General features: G+C 27.9%; 1 protein-coding gene across 3 annotated transcripts; it reads left to right on the forward strand.

Moving 5' to 3' along the window:
• The first annotated feature begins 302 nt into the window (after positions 1–302).
• LOC117207263 (monocarboxylate transporter 9-like) lies at positions 303–15,000 on the forward strand. Of its 3 annotated transcripts, none has more exons than XM_033447292.1 (8): positions 303–538; positions 5,025–5,211; positions 6,971–7,241; positions 7,917–8,161; positions 9,606–9,909; positions 11,318–11,545; positions 12,681–12,875; positions 14,190–15,000. In XM_033447292.1, exons 2-8 carry the CDS (start codon positions 5,131–5,133, stop codon positions 14,372–14,374), a joined length of 1,509 nt encoding a protein of 502 aa, XP_033303183.1. In that variant the 5' UTR covers positions 303–538; positions 5,025–5,130; the 3' UTR covers positions 14,375–15,000. The 3 variants fall into 3 exon arrangements, with proteins under 3 accessions (XP_033303183.1, XP_033303181.1, XP_033303182.1); XM_033447290.1 differs by lacking the exon at positions 303–538 and adding an exon at positions 587–738; XM_033447291.1 differs by lacking the exon at positions 303–538 and adding an exon at positions 595–738 and having other exon boundaries at positions 5,032–5,211.
• Positions 15,001–18,900: the final 3,900 nt, after the last annotated feature.

Below are 18,900 nucleotides of genomic sequence, written 5' to 3' on the forward strand. Positions count from 1 at the left end.
TAATCACTGTTTTGGAACTTATATTTTCTTCTAAGTCTTAATTAAGCATTTACAACATACGTGACAATGGAAAAAATTACTTGCTAATTATTCCGAATATCATTTCGCGTTTATACTTTGATTATTCGTGCGGTAAAGCACGTAGAACTGCCAGCTTCAAGCTGTTTGTGGCAAATCGGCAGTGTTGGAGGAACGGAGATATAAAATTCTTCCGTCTCACAAAAAAAAGACACATACATATGTATTTCTCCGTTCCTCCAGCTCGCCATTGTTGCGGCAATTTGCCGCAAGCCACTCGTCTGAAGCTGGCATAATGATGCACGTAAATGAAGCCACAAGTCAAAGACCAGACTCGGCTTAGAGTCGAGTCACGAAGCCGGTTTTTATCGGTTGACTTCCCTTCATCGAGCCAGTCACAAATAGTCCGCAGCTCTGTTCGGAGTATATGTTGCTTATTTTTGTGCCTCACTCGAGCCAGAACGCGACGCAGCAGCTACCAGTGAAAAGTTTCCAAGAATGCGTTCGACCAGGAAATACGGTAATTTCTAATGAATGAACACAATAGGAAATTGTATTCGTTGTAGTTTCAGTTATCGTAGTTGGTAGTTACGTTCATGAAACGCGTTTTTAACAGTGATAATAATCTAAGTGCGAATTACAATGTAATCGCTTGATGTATCGTCATAATTCAAGCAATGCAACGAGAAATGAGAAACTACGTTTTATTTCAAAGAAATTGTAAGTCTATTCTCCTTTTCATTTTCTCTGATTTCCGTTTTCTGTCATAAATTTTGTTATGTTTTTCTATAAATAGTGAGTCACAACCCAGTTTTTTCATAAATTCATGTATGCTCAAATGTTGTGCATATACAAAATTTGTTTCTCTTCCCTTTCATTTTTGTATTGTATTGTTACTGCATCACTTGTACTGTACCGTTAAGAACACTTCTATGCGTTCACAGCAAAGTAAGTGATGATAATTTCGATTATTCCTGTTTTCCGAAAATCGAAAATTGTTTTGTATATTCGTAGCTAAAATTAGTTTATTTAATTTCAGACATCTTTTTGTGTATTGTTGTTGTGATTGTATATTATTTTATTATTGTATTGTATGTATATACACGAAGTAAAATAAGGATTACGAATTTACTAATTTATTTTACATTTGTTTCAAAACTACACTGAGTCAAACATTTTACCTTATTAACAAATTAATAAATCACAAAAACTGTAATAATTTTATATATGAAATATATATTATTGCTATACATTGTTACACTTTTGATTATAAATAATTAATTTATCTTGGTTTATCTTCTTAGCTAAATAATCTTTACTTTTTAAATTTCATTTATCATTGTTTATTTATTTTATTATTTTATTATAATTATTATTAGTCATTATTTAAAAGAATAATGTCACGAATTATTAAGAGAATCGGACACATCTAAATGTAAGAAAAATATTAATATCAATAATAAAATATAAAACAAAAATATCAATAATCAGCGAGTTAGGAGGTCCTGTATGTCCTTTTACAACTGACATGTCCATAACTTCCTTTCTATATAACCAGAATCTTTTATCTATTAATAATAAAATTTCATACATCGTAATGTCATCGAATTTCTATAAACAAAATGTTTAAATAATTTAAAAATTAGTATACATCTCGTTATTTCATCTTGCCAATAATTTCCATAAAAATGATATACACTTGAATTTCATTTTCTTTGCAATAATTTAATTATCAATTACTTCTCAGTAATCCGAATATAAATTATACTTTTTATTGTTACTTATTATGAAATAATTCATAATGTTTGTTAAGAATTAATTATTTTTAATATCTGTTATATCATAAATTACTAACGTAAACAAAATTTAAAAAATATTTCAAACGTTCCCTTAAAATAATTAAATCTTGAACTCAATTCCTAGCAATAATGCAATTACGTATTACAAATCGTACGTTTTGAATTAAAAGGCCGTTCCTAAATCAACATTTATTAAATATCTTGCTAAAGAATAAAACGCATAATTCAATTCAATCCAATTGAACGCTTGAAGCTAAGGAAAAGTATTATCAAGTGGCCATTTTCACTTGGGACAAATGCTTACCTAGTTGGACAAACTAGTAGTAACGGGGCCATCAAACCATTATTAAACAATAGGCTAAAGTAGGATACATGATGAAGAATTTTATTCTTTGTAATTGAAGCACTTGTCATTAATATCATCTTATCGTGTTTAAAAGCTTGCGTTTCAGATTTTTTCACTCTACGCATAAGTACCTATCAACTAATATATGTATAACTGTCTAATATCTATCTTATCTATCTATTTTAGAGATTCTGAATTTATTTAAGAAACAAAAGATATTTATTGGATCATAATGTTCTAATTTAAAATTAATAGTAAATTAAAAATTAATTTTTTAAAATACGAAGTTAAATAAATCATATAACCAGGTTCAAGTAGTAATGTTCATCAGAATTTTTTCCAATTATATTTTGTGATTATACTATTATAGACTCATAAATTTTATTTGTACAAAATATTATAGTACTGCTAATGCGAAATATGCTTATATCAATGCAAATACTTTAAGAGTGTATTAATAATCTTTTTAGTACAATATAACTTCCTAGTATGTTTTCTTACATCTTTTTACTCGTCTTTACATTCTCTTTTTTTGATATTAGAAAGTCATACAACAATTAAGATAATAGTAAAGATTTCTTACTGCACTTATCAATTATCAAGTACTATTCTATCGTATCATTACCAGTATAAAAATATACATATATACTCTCAATCCCCCTTGATAATTTTCTTAAGAGGCAATATTTTTTGGTATCTAATATAAGTTGTGTAAAAAGTGTTGAACTATTTCATATCTCATAAAGATCAGTTAAATACGTATTAACAATATTATCATATACGAATAATCATATTAACTCGTATATAGAAATGTGTTTAATAAACTAATCACTTTCTACTTTGAGCGTTGGATTATAGATAATGTTAAGAAGAACCATACATTTGAAGTGTCCTAAAATATAAATATAACTTCTTACAAACTTTTCCGTTATTCTGTTATCTTCTATAATTTGTAGACCTTAGGTTTTATAATGTCATATGAAATATGCTATCTGTAATCAAGAAAACAATATTTTATGAATATCAAACAAAACGTTGGAGCCGAACTTTAAGACAAGTAAAAGATAAAGTATATAAAATACTGTTCCTCAAACAGATACATCGTTTAATATCGTTCTTTGAAAAAAAAGAAGAATAATTTGATTTTCTCGTTTTACGCTTTACAATTATACATTATATTCGAAATTAACAATTATTTAGACAGATAAAACTTTATCAAAATGAATCTTAGTAAGCATGAAATGCAACAAAAATATTTGTTTGTTATTATAAATAATTTTTGGTTATCCAATCCTGTAACGTATTTAAGTAAATATAAATTACATAAAACAAAAGAAATACATTTAAAACATTAATTTAAATATAGTGCTTAAATTAGTGCTCGGTATATAAAGTACGCATTATAAGAAAATAACATAGGTTGGACATTATAATAATTTATAGGCAGTGTTTTATTATTTTCTTGATTACCAAAAAATACAATATTAAAAAAGATATATTTTTTTCAATAATATTTAATATCATATAGTGTAGGGGAACACACACTAATTCGAGCCTCATCACAGATCACAGATTATGTATGATATGTAAAGTATTTAAGATACTTATTGTTATTATATTTGATCTCTACTTTGATTACATTTTTAATAAAATCAGATTAATCCGGAAAAGTGTCTATACATTTTTCACTTAGTAAATTTTAAAAGATCGAAACAGGACCGATCCAGAAATGGTCATTACTTTTGCGAATTAATGTGTATCATTTTGTACGAATATACATACTTTATTCATCGTTTGAAATAATATAAATTTTGTCCTTGTATGCTGTGTTTTTCTTTTTTAGAGTCATAAATACGAAAAGTAAGTTACATGAAAGATAAAGTAAATTATTTTAAATTATGTAAAAGATTAAGATACGTACAATCACGGTAAAAAGTATTCGTACAACAATGAAATTCAACAAAAGATATCGTTCGTTAAGAAAATTTTAATAAATGAAGGATCCGCAGAATAATTTTCATGAAAGAAAAGACGGGATATCTATATCCCATATGAAAATATTAACAAATATCTAAAAAAATGGCAAAAATATATGAGGAATAAGTATTCCTACAGTTACGGTTTAATGGGAAAAACTAATAAGACTCATTTATTACGCATATATTTCTACCATTTTTTAAATATTTGTTAATATTTCGACAAAGAATATAGATATTCCATCTTTTCTTTCATGAAAATTATTCTGCAGGTTCGTAAGAATATGTAAATATCCTTTATTTATTCAAATTTTCCTAACGATATTGTACAATATTTGTTTTTTAAATAAATTACTGTACGAATACTTTTTACGCTAATTGTATGTGGATTTTATAAGTGCATACATTTAATTGTATTTATATCTGCTTTCATCAAATAAATTCCTTAATAGAGAAACCCATCTTTTGCTCTAACAAAATAACAGAAAGGTTTCTCCAATAAGTAAAGTAAAATAATAATAGGATTAATTAAATTTGTAACTGCCTTGTTATTGAAACTTAATTTCACAATTATATCTAGGAACAATTTATATATTTTACCGATTTGAACAATTAAGATATCGATTAAAGAGACGCAGACCGACTCTTCTAAAAACATTTTTAATTACAAATAATGAACACGTAATTACGAATATAAAAGCGAGCATCACTGACTGTTCAAACAGCAGTACGGTTCGATTTCTCTGTGGTTATGGAAGTTATGGAACTGTAAACAGTTGGTATATACACATGTCTCTGCGTAGACGTAAACGTCTAGTACTTATCCAAGCTAGCGCGTATCTTATCATTTACCCAATCCGTCTTGTATTTGGTCGACACGTTAAGTTTGCAGTCTGCGATCGACTCCAAGGCACGAAAGAAACAAAGGATCGACGCCGTACGCTTGTCATTCCTATAGGAATCGTAACGTGAAAGTGGAAGCAGTATCTCGATGATGATCGATAAAATGTCACGTGGTAAAGCTGATAGAGGTTGGGCGTGGATAATCGTCATCGGCGTGACAATCATTAATGTGAGTTTCCCCAGTGAGTTTTCTGTTTTCCAGTCTCTTATACAAGCTATAGGCATAGACATCGCGTGTTCTGAATTGACTTACAAGATACATACATATGTACTTACTATGAGACATATTCCACACGCATGTGCTTTTGTTTAATTTTCAAAATATAAAACCGCAATGAAACAATATTATAGTTCATTTTATGTAATAATATTATTGATTTTGAAATTATACACTACCAACGTATCTACATTTACGGCTACATTTCATTCTATGCAAAATGATGATCATTATAAAAATGATGTCAGATTCATTACAGCATCAATTGGAAGTGTAACGACACTAGTAGTTTTACCTGAAACCGTTGGAAATTTAAAAAATATCACCATTTTGTCAAAGATCAATTATTTTTCATGTATGTTACAAAGCTCGATATTTTGAACACCTATTTTTATACATATAACTGGTGGTCGACCGTAATTTTCGACCTTGGCTCTAGTTTTCAAACTAGATTGAGTTAGTAAGTTAATATAGTAGTGGTTAACCCGGTGTTGTAGCGCGCCATGAAGCGATCAGCCAGCGTTGTTTATATAAATGCCAATAAGGGAATTTACTGCGCTTGGCCGCCCCGTCGTGTTGTCAAATAGCCGATTTGTATTATAATACTAACTCAATCCAGAACTGAATTTGAAGACTAAGGCTGGGCAGCAGAATATTTTTCCGTATAAGCCGAAAACTAAGACCTTGTATGGTAAACAAACTTAACGAACTTGAAAGATTATACTAAAAGCAATTGTTTTGTCACTTCCTTTCTTTTGTGTTTATTTATATAGTAGATATCAATAGCGAGGATTAGTATGGAAGTATTGTACATATTGTATTGTATAGAAATATCTATATGATATAAAGTAAAAATACATAAAATATGTTGTATAAATATTCTGTGAAGTAGATTCATGAATTATTTATGATTATTTTCCCCCAAAAATTGTAACACATAAAATATTGATACATCTATGAAAAATTCATGATTTACGGTGATATTTCTTAAATAAATGAAATAGCTTTTATAATTAAATAAAATTTAATTAAATTAAAATAATATTTAATAAATTGTAAACAATATAGTTATATGTAGAAAAATTTATGTTTACTTTGAACTATGTTCAACTATATTCTTCATAAACACTCCAAATAACATATTCTGTTACAAGCTCAAATATGAGCTCAGCTAAAATATAACATTACTAAAATAAATTTATGACATGTGAGGTGGATAAACTATTCAAGGACAGTAAACAAGAAGAAGGATATACTGTTTTTACACTTGAAATCTCAAATTATGCAATTATTCAATTAATCAATTTATTGTCTGTACTGTACAACTCAGCTTATTCTCCTTTCCTTTTTACTGTACACTAAATCATATTATTAATGCAAGAGAATATAAATGTATTTATCAATATTTAATTTGATATTAAATAAATTATATGCACACATTAAATTGTTAGATAATATCTAAGTATCAAGCTTGAACATTTATTAAACTGAGATATTGGTAAAACCGAATCTAGTCCATATTTATCAAACACGTGCAACAATTGTTATAAAAACCTGTTATAAATTAACAGATTTTTGCATTTAATGTAAAGATTATACTGTTATATTGTAAAATAATTTTAAATGGCTTGAAACGATTTTATTTTACTACATATGTATGTGGGAGCACGGATACATTTCTAACTACTCAGTAAAAATGAATATGTTATAGCTGGCGGTACTTCCAATACAGCAAAGCTTCGGGCTAATCTTTAGGGAACGTTTTTTTTCACTCAATATAACCGCAACACAGACATCGTTAATTGTTCATTTGAATGGTACCATTACAAGCAGTCTAGGTCTGATAAGCGGTCTAATAATGAAGAAATTCACGTTTCGAAAAGTTGCCTTTCTTGGTGGTCTTATCGTTGCCATTGGAATCTGTGCGACTGCATTCGCAGTCTCTCTTCCCGCCATTATTATCACTTATTGTATTATCGTCGGTGAGTAATCTCTACCGGATGTTTGCTTTTTTTTTAATCCTAATAAAACAGCACATTATTCTCGTGGTGTACTTGACTTTATATCTATGACGTTATATGTGAGAAATGAAAATGCAAGTAGATTAAAATAACATATTTCTTTCGTATTATATGTTTGCAAAGAATAGAAACTATGTACATAATTAATATCAAAATTCTGTGAAAATCAATATGATGGTGAATTTGTTAGATAATAAGGAGTCAGAGATAGTAGTAATAGATAAGAAATATCTACACAATAAATACATCTTGAAGAGTATTTAAATTGAAACACTGTTGCAATGGACTCTAACATAATCATCTCTCTAACATAACTAAATTAGATCTTTGAAATAAAAAATCATTAGTCTTTCCATTAGCTTATGAGAGAAATTAATGATGACTGATAGAAAAACACTTTGGGATAGTTTTTTAAAGAAGATACATTTGTAGTAAAATTTGAGATTAGTTTAATCGAAAAAAGTATATACGAATATATCTATCTTTTTAGTTTGAGTTTAGTTAAAATACAATGTTGCTTATACGCAATATCGAATGTGAAAAGATTAACATTTTTGTAGATGTTAAACGTTATTTTATTAAGCTAAAAGGTTCTGCCGAGAAACATAGACATTGATATTAAATCGTAATTTATAGGTATCGGTCATGGTATCATTTTTCCAGCCACGAATCTCGCGATGAACACTTATTTTCGGAAAAAACGAAATGTGGCTATGGGATTGTCAGTAACTTTAACTGGCCTTGGACCTATTTTGATGCCACTTCTAATAGCAAAATTATTGGAAAATTATGCTACCACTGGGACTCTTTTGATTATCGCAGGTATAGCGATACATTCATTGATCGGGGCAGCGCTATTGAGACCATTTAAGGAAAAAGAAGTGAGTTTAATAAGCGTATTAGAAGAATAATGTGTATGTGTTAAGAGGACATTGAACGATGTATTTAGTACTTGAAACTAGATTTTAATTTCTTAGCAATTATAGTAATTCGCCTTTCACAATTAATTGAAATTTATATCGACTATTCACTTCCTTTAAACTTATTTTTTAGTTTACTTCGTTGACAAAAGGTAGCTTAATATATAGTTGAATTAGATTATTCAAAAACATTAATAAAACGCTTGATATGAACTTTGCATATAAATTTAGGAATGACTTCTGGCATGCAAATATTACGTCTGAAAATGATTATCTCAAAATGTTTCCTTCTTTTTATCGATCTTGCTTATCTACTTTATTATATTAGTATTGTGTATGCACTATCATTATTTAGTTGATACAAAATTTCATTTGATTTTATTGGGACTTTATATTATTATATATGTACACTGAATATTTTTTTCTAAAAGGACCACAAAAAAGACAGTAAATATAGGTACAAAACAAATAGGAAATAAACTTAAATAAATGATACATCATTGAATTATCATTTTGTTAACATATACATATACGTTTCTATATACGTTTTGCATAAATCTTTTCTACTTCTTTATACAATTACATTATCAAACAGCAATAGTGCGTTCATAGCAATTTTAATACAATAAATTAAAAGCCTAATCTCCGCAGTCAGACGAATAAACATGAATTATTTGTAAAGTTACAAATAGTATTCATAACTTTATGCACTAATTTCGTACGTCCAACAGTTGTGTAAATAATAATCATGTACACATGTTTTTACAAACTAATAAGTTAAGTAGTACATAACAATAATATATTGATAGACAAGTAACAAGATACTGACTATAGGTATGTATGTATAGTCTATAAAAAATATTTTACGAAAATACTGGAGAATAGGTACAGAATAGTATTTTAATCTAGCTATGTAAGATGTTATCTCTATGTATAATTGAAATCTAAAATTCTTATTTCTAACAAAATCTATTTAATAGTAGGCGTATAGGCAGAGAAACAGGGTTGGCTTTTGTTTAAGTATATATCTTTCTGCAAACATTTTTATATGCATAATATATTTAAAATGAAACTTTCTGATTCTGATCGAGTTTACGAGAATATTTTATTATTCATGATTATCAAATATAATTCATTGATTATGATTGCTAGTAATTATTAAACTATGAATGTTTATGTAAGTTCTATTTTTATATACATAATTATAAAAATGTAATTTATACAAATATTTATTGCACACAATAAATACATATTATAATCAGTACTTTACTACTTTTCGTATAATAATTGCATAAACATCTGCTTGCTTAAATATAGCTATAATACATCCTTTATTGTTCACTGTCTTCTTATTACATGGAGATAACAATGATTAACGTTCACGGTCAAGTTTAATTTGTAATAGATTACAAGTATAACAAAGGACAATGACATCACGGCATCTTCCGCAGAGAGCAATGAAAACAGGATACTGAAAGAAGTCAAAAGATTAAAAATTGAAAACGTAACTGATGTCAAAAACGACGGTGCTAATTCTAAATTATTGAAAGAACGATTGGAACAAAATACGAGCAATTTTGAGCAGAATTTATCAGAAAATGTGAATAGCGAAAATAGCAAACGAGAGAAGAAGTCGATTTTGAGAAAAATAACACAGCATATGGATCTTGATCTTTTAAAGGATAGTCGTTATGTCGCCGTCATCCTAGGTAATACTACTTAAAAAATTATTTGATAAATGTGGCCTTTTATAATTTATTAATTATTTTACAAGCTCATTCTATGCAATATGTAATAAGATAATATAAGAATTAAAAAAATAATTATTTCTTCCTCTTAAAGATTTCTTATAGGTTTCCATATTTCGTGAAGCTATCTTTCTAATACGAAACATATGAAATATTATATTTTCAGCTCTCAATGAATAATATATTTTAATAATTTTTTAATGTATAATAACATTTAAGATATGAAATTTTCATCTTTTACTACATTGTGAAAGAGTTATATATCATTAAAGTTAATTTTTTCTTAAAGTTTTGATATTTTTTACAAATTTATATTATTCTCGATTATACGGAATTCGGACAAAATATTAGTGTAGCTCTAAGAGGATGAATTTATATAAAAATTGACCCGAAAATATAGAGTAGTATCTTTTCGCACAAAGCTTTATTTTTTAATAAATCAATGTTGAAGATTGATCAAGTACGCGTATGCTTAGGTACGTACTTATACATCATCTCAAAAATTTTTAAATAAATAACTAGTTTTAAATATAATTTATTACAAAATAAATTTTATTTCATATTTTTTTAATTTCCATCTCCATATTTTTTATCTTATATTTTATCTTCCATAATTTTTATCTCCATCATTTTACTTTTATTTTTCTATGAATGGGACCTTCGTTGTAACTGAGTCGATAATCTCAGACTACAAAAAGGTTTAATTCGGTTCTGATCTCACTTATGTCTACGTTTAACAGACATCATCGCAATTCTCTTGACTCATTGCAATACATAGTAAGAGATAAAAGACCGAACAAAAATTTTTATTCAAGAATTTTTTTATTCTTATTCCACAGTCCTTTCTATTTTCTTACTTTTCTTTTTATAAATATTTGTCCAGTTCTTATAATAGGAAGATGACAATTCATTATCGATTGTTTTACGCAGTCACAACGATAGAATGACAAAGACTCGGAGTCTGAATTGGGAACGATAACAAGTTATAAGATTGTTGATGTTTATAAATGTAAACGTAACTAGCACAAGTTTAGAGCATATTCAAATGTAAGCATATTCGATAAATCTTTAGCATTAATCTAATGAGAAATAAGGCTGTCGTTCCGTCATTTATATTTTTAATTACACCGATTCGGAAACATCCTGTACACGCGTATTGTACAAATCTTCAAAATCGATTTTCTTGAAAAATAAAAGCAACAGAATTTTATCTTAATCTGCTCGTTTATCTTCGCTGATTTATCTTCTCTGCACGTAAGAACATAATCTAGTCGATTGACCACGTTATGCGAGACTCTTTGTATATAAAGAATATAAAATATACATGCATAATAAATTCTCCACCATTATCGCATTTTATTTACGACAGGTATGGGAGTGTCTTTAGTCGCTGAAACAAACTTCAACATTATGATTCCTTTCGTCCTAACCGAACTTTCTGGTCTTGAAAGGGACTCGATCGCAACCATAATGTCTATCCAAGCTGTGTCAGATATTACCGGACGTCTTTGCATTCCACTCCTTGCGCACAAAGCTGGTTGGACATCCAGGAACCTTTACGTGTTGTCTTTAATAGGATCCACCATTGGAAGGACCAGTACGTAAAGCAACGTAAAATATTCGAAAATGAGAAATCGACCCCTTCATGGCAACGAATATACGATCTGCTGGGTGGGTTGATTTCAGGTTTCTGATAATCTGCATAGAACCAATAGAAGTTACGAATATTGGTTTTACCGAAGCATTTATGAACGAATTATTTTATTTTTCTGTTGATAAGATTTTGATAATATTTTATTGATGTTTTCATTGATGTTAATATTTTATATTTGTTTCTTCTTGTACTATATATAAAAATTTTATTTCATAAATCTCTATGACATTAGAACTTACATCTTGTTGGTCAGTTCATACGGAGGGTGTCTTAACTTTTTTCGCAAAACATTGTCAGCTTATTCTATGAGTAAAAATATAATAAGTAACAAATATCATATAAACATAGATTCATAAGTGCTTTAGTAAAACGTTATAATGAAAATACCAAATGACAATGAATCGATTTTTCATTTAGATATGATAGTTAAATGAGCATTACCCACAATAGATATCATTCTATGAAATTCATTTTCTTATTTCGTCCTATGTCAATAAATAAATCGCTTATTCTTATCAGTTTAATATGCCCATTTTGTTAAGCTCTTATATAAAAGTCTGCTAATTTCAGTAAGTAACTTTCCTTTTTATCTTGGTGCTGTTATATTGTTTTATCTTCTTTTTATCTTTCTTTTACTTTTTTCTATTTAATCTAGTTTCAGACGATCTATAATACATACGTACGTATGTTCATCAATACATTTTTTCTTACTTTATATATAAAACATATTTACCAGGTTTGACCGTAAAAAACTACGTCAGCATATATATAACAAAAAAGATAAAGCAGAATAAAATATTTATGACTGCCAACATACGAATAAAATTCAATATTCGCAAAGAATAGATATTAATTTACAAAAAATATTAATATTAATTTAAGGCAAATTTATAAGTTAAAATAGATAAATAATAGTCGTATAAATATACAAAATATTTACATATACCAATATGTATATGTAGACACATAAATAAGTAAGACAAATAAATAAATAGTACATTAATAAAATTTTATTAATTGAACAATTAGCAAATAACATTTTATAAAAGAAATTCAGAACTAATAACGTTAATTTCAGTATTATCAACGTGGGGCAGTACGTACATTGTGGTAATCGGCGTTGCATTAATTATTGGAATCGCTAAAGGAACGAAAGCTGTCTTCCAAACGCTAATAATTCCTGACTATGTATCTCTTGACAGACTTCCAGCTGCATATGGGATGCAAATGGTTTGCAATGGTATATTATCTATTGCCATAGGCCCATTAATAGGTAAAGAACTATGTTCAATTTCCTTATTTTATATTTATTTTTTAATACTTTTTTATTGTTCAAAATCGCATCAACTAGTACAATACGCTGTTAGCGACTTTGTCCATTCCTACCTTTATTGATTAATTTACCTTTCACAGATTCACTTTTTTGTCTGATTAAAAATTATAATTGCTATCATTGCCCGGTAATTTTTTATGCATATCTCTGCTCTTTAGAAACTTGTTTTGTTATTTTATTACTATTTCAATTATTACTTTTCGTTATCATCAGAGATCTTTCTTTTGTGCAATACGCGACTACCATATAAATAAACAAATTGTAGCTTCATTCATAATGAAAGTAAACGAAACTTACGAAATTAATTTTAATTTTAGACAGAAAGTAAACGGAATAAAACTGGCAAATAAGTTTACACCGAATCTTGTCTCACCTGATTTCATTCTTCTTGTGCTTTTCTTTCGCATTTTCTCATTTTGACCCACATTTTATGCCTCACCTCGATTCGCTTAGCGCGTTTTCAGTGTGTAAATCTCAATGTGCTAAATACTTTTGCTTTGCTGTGTGTATAAAAATATAAAAAAGATTATTAAATTTTTACATCTTAAATATATAGAGTACACTCCTTATTGGCTATCCTTCGTACGATGGAAAGTTCAGAAATGCTTCACACACGAATAAAAATATAAATAAATATATCAAAGAGTAACATATGAATACTTATACAACTCGGCTACACAAAATGCTTGACTTCCAATTTCAATCAACTATTATCCCCATACATTTTCCATACGATATAAATGTGTAGTCTGACAAATGTTTTCGTAAATACAAAAGGCAACTCATATTTTTCAACTAAACGATATTATCTGCACCTTTTTTCTCATTTTCGCGTATTGCATGTAACCAATAGTGATTGAAAATATTTAGATTTCCATAGCTCTATGCTCCTGTATATGAAACGCAAACTATATATATATTTATAATCATCGAATGATTATCAAAAATAAAATGCACAATCTTTGCAATACATTATACGACACATTACACAATTACTTTCATTATAAAATATTAATACATTTTTTATTAAAAATTATGTGAAATACAAAGCAAAATACATCGTGTAATACAGTTTATTATATTATTACATTTTTAAAGCTAGATACAGTATGTGACCGATGGAATGGATAGAATTTATTGAATAGAATACATATGTACAAATATTAGTATCATACTGTATCTAGAATACTTATTAATGCAACTAGAAAAATAAGTTTCTGAATTATTATTAATTTTTTTGTTTTAATATTTAAGGTTTAGTACATGATCAAATGATGAGCTACGTAAGCGCACTCCATTTCACATCAATTTTAAGTTTATCTTGTGTTGTTTTATGGTACATGGGAGGACTTTGGACATTTAATAAAAGCATTAAAAAACATAGCGCAAAAGAAGAAATGTCTCAAACACAAGAAAATTTCCCTGAATGTAATGCATAATCATTTGTTATATACAATTGAATCGATTATAAACAGAATTACAATCGGGAGAAAAAGTTGAACAAAATTTAACAAAATTTTTAATAAAATAAAATGGTTAAGTATCTTCCACGAATATGATGTAAAATTTAGGCTTCGTGATTTCAAAGCATAATATGGAACATTGGAATCGGAATAATATTGCAAGGTTTAGAAAGAGAATATTATTAGTATTAAATGTTTATGTTCAACGACGTGCTATTTAATATTAAGTTATTAAATCAAGCTATCTACGACTGATTCTTATATAATGTTAAAGACTCCTCGAGTGATGAAAAACTTAAATTATTTAATAGAGTATATGTGTAAAATATAGTTTTATGGTATATTACAGTTTTGTAATAAAGCCATATAAGAGACAAATTGATTAACTCTGTTAGAATTTCTCGTTTAATTTCTGAAAAATTGGACGTTATCCATCTGATAAAATCTAGTACTAAAATTGAAGATCTTTGGGAAAACGATGTTTATCACTTTGTCTTTTGAATGGCTGAATTAATAATATCACATAATGTTGTCATAAAATAATTATTTTATTTTGCTATCAAATTTTATGCTGTACGGAGCTACGTAAAAACTCAAAAGAAGAGAAAAATAAACAGTACAATGTTTGCAAATACGCTATATTTCTTAAACTTCTTATTTTATTTTCCTTTACAATTTCAAGACTACGAAAAGATTATAGAAGTTCTACATTTTATCACTGTATAAGACCACTTTTTTATTTACTAATTTAATTAGAATCTGATTTCACAAGAATAATAAACATAAAAAATTAAACTTAGAATTTTTAAAAGAATAAGAAGAACGTTCCCTTTACTATTATTGAATGTTTAAGTATAAGTATAGGATACAGAAAAAACTATGTTAATCGCGATTTAATTACTATTTTAAAAGATTTTTTCTGTATTACATAAATCTTCTATTAAAAAAGATAATCCGATAGTAAGCATGTAATTTTAATTAATCAATTGCAACCACATTATTATTAATTTGTGATTACTATTTGAAATATTTACACCGAATTTAAAAATAAAATAAAGTGATGGAATAGGAGAACTGTACTTTAAAGCCATACGCGCGATTTACTTAATTATGTTTAGTCAGAAAATATTTATTTTCATTACCTGTAATCTGTGATATTTTTGTTGCATTAGAAAATCTCTAATTTTTTCATATATTAAAAATAACTTTCCTAAATTAATGATTTTAAATCATAGCAATTCCGTTTTTTAAAAACAACAATTACAAATTAGAATTAAAATTTTGCTAAATTATGTTTATCCTCAACATCTAAATTCCTGTTTCGAAATGATACAAACCAATATCGAAATGTTTCATTTCAACGCTTATTATAATTTATTTACGCGAGAAAAAGCAAAGAAGAAATGCAAGGAAAGACCGAAAGGATCTTAAGGTGATTCTTTTATTTTGTTTATATACAAGAAAGCTATAACGAAATAAATATTATGTTGATAATTATCATTGTGGTTTACAAATTTAGACATAAAATTTTTGTGCTATTTTAAACGTTAGCACTTAAAGAAAGAAGGTGATTGACAAATATATTTTTTATCCATTTATTTAAAGAAGCTTTATGTAATTATATAAATAATATATCATGATAATTATTATTATCATCGGCTAGATTTATACATAACAATAAATTTGCGAACTAGTATATGTAACATTCTTACTTTGATATCTCTACTTGATATTGTTCGTAATGTTTCGTACGATTATTTAACAATAAATACTTTAAATTATAAATTGAAATTATATCAATAAAAACTGATATGACATCAAAGGTAAACCTGTGTTGTTTCGGAATTTATGATTTTCGATATTGAGTTTTCCACGATTACAGTTATTTTATTAGCGCGCGTTTCTGCCGACTTCATGTAATACCGCTAATGAGACTTCATAGCGTTATCAGAAATCGTAACGTAATCAGAAATCGCTGAAGTCCGTGCGTGCTCGTATGTGTACGCGACGAGCAGCTTTCTTTTCTACTGCTAGGTGAAGATGCAAGAACCAGTATCTGCGTTCACTAGCGGCCGCGGCAAACTGGTATTTTGCCAACTAGTAATCGGGCGAAACGATGCTCCAATAATCCAATGCTATCCACCTAACGGAATAGTACAGTATAATACTATTACCTTAAGGCTATCGAAGGCATTAAAGATGCATCTTTTAACAGTAAAAAGTAGGAACGTGAGCAAGTAAGCAAGTGAACACACGTAAAACATTTATGCTGGAGTTGCATGGCATCCGTGGAAAATCTATGAGTACATACTGTTCATGATTTTTTGCTTAACAAATTGCTACAAATTACATATTATTTTGTATACTCAGTTATCATACTGTTGACAAACATGAGTTTAATCTTGAAGGAATAATTTTAGAGTTATACTTCATAGTTTTTCAGAGAATCCTGTATGCTATATAATATAACTATATAACTTTAATTTTGTTATAATCGCCGAGTATAGTTGTGGAAAATATAGAAGTAAAAAATGCCCCATTTTAACACTATTTTATCACGATTACTATATATTATACCACGCTGTTTGTAAGACTTACTTATTTTTCTTACTATTGCAAATAAATATTTATATCTATGATTTATTATGAATATAAAAATATAACAAATACATTTATTTATTTATTACAAAGATGTTTGTTTGTCAAATTAGTCATTTTAGTAAGTTATATTAATAAACAGTATTTAAGAACTTATTAAATCTATATGACTTTTCCATACGATTAAATCCACACACAGTAAAATACTATAGAAGAACCACTAAATTATACAAAATTGTCTAAATTGTATGGTAACTTAGAATCGCAGTTTTTCATTTTTTTTTTTTTGCGTTGTTCTGAGTTTAAATAAAAATAAGTAATGCAAAAAAAGAAATAGAAATCTACTCGTTATATTAATGTAAAACATAAGAGTTTACTAAAAGAATGCTGCTAATATCAGTTACAACTGCTTATGTTGTGTATGTTTCTTGAAATCGAATACAAGTTATCGAGTGGATTATCGTGACACATACATACATACATATATATATGCGGTAACGAAAGCGTTGCATCTTTAGTTGCGTCTTTGAATGGTCGGTGCCTCCGCATCACACAAAAGCAAAAAAATGCAGTGAAAGAGATTTCAAGTGACAGTGGTTACGAGGTCAGTGGAACACGCAGAAAGTTTCGTTGGAAGCGTTAAACAGCATTTACGACCATACTCCGCAGATTTTTTTTCCTTGTAAATAAACAAAGTGAACAAGGAATAACCACGAAATGACAGAAATTTCAAACAGAACTTTTTTACAGGTGCAGCAATTGTGCAGCATTATCTTTTATACTTTTTCATTATACATGTTAGTACTTTGTTTTATTGTTAGAGAATAGTATATTTTACATGTAAAAATTAAATAAGATTTCTATCAATTTCAAATAAACTCTGATATAATGTTACTTCAATTTCATATAACAAAATAAGATATAACAAATAAGACTGAAGCGTTAAGTTTAATAAGCATTAATTACTTAATTATTATCAATAAATAACATTGGTATAAAGGGAGCTATCCATTTCTCTGTAAGTAATCATGGACTGGATCAGTATAAACAAACAAAAATGTAAATATTCAAATTATTTATCATTGTGAATATACAATTAACTATCTAATGTACCAATCAATATAAACGAGCTGGAGTAATAATCGTTATTAATTAAAGGTGAAGAAAATATAATTAGTATACTGCAATAAAATCAATTATCAGTAAAGTTGATCTATGTAGTACTTATAGATTCTTTTAGAAAGCTGTTAACTGTTTTCATAACAAACGTTAATTGTCAATTTTGCCAAATAAACGAGCATCGTAATGTTTTATGTGAGAAACGAATTAGCAAGATTTTAACCAAGCTCTAACATGGGCAATATGATAAGTAGGTTAAAATAAGTAAATACCTAATTGTCTGTATGATCTTTTTTAAAAAATACATATGTATGTTAGGAATATTTACGATACTATTTTATTTCCTTGATAGCTACTTTTCGTCTTTCACGTATTGAGCAAACATAATTTGTTGGATTCTTTTCCACTCTATTACACATTTCGCATCTACATATCGACAAAAGACGAATCCGTGTATTTTACGAACTGACTAATACCGAGCTCTACTTTAATTACGTGCATTTCCCCTATACGAATGTTACACACAGTTGTATGTACAGTTGAAATGAATCTCACGTAAGGTTTGAAATACCTAATAAAGGAAGAAACAATTGTCATGGGGGAAAAGGCGTTTAGAAATAGAAAAAATGTCTGGAATCTCAAATTAGAAATTCGAAAAGAGAAGAGACGTGAGGTCAGAGAGGGACGCACGATAGCACGATCCATTAACCTTCCTCAAACAACTGATCGCGAGCCAAAAGATAATGCTAAAGAGAAAGGATATAGTGACATGTCCGAAATCCCAC

The sequence above is a fragment of the Bombus bifarius genome, unplaced genomic scaffold (assembly GCF_011952205.1).
Source record: "Bombus bifarius isolate JDL3187 unplaced genomic scaffold, Bbif_JDL3187 scf7180000008026, whole genome shotgun sequence".
In the NCBI taxonomy this organism is placed as follows: domain Eukaryota; kingdom Metazoa; phylum Arthropoda; class Insecta; order Hymenoptera; family Apidae; genus Bombus; species Bombus bifarius.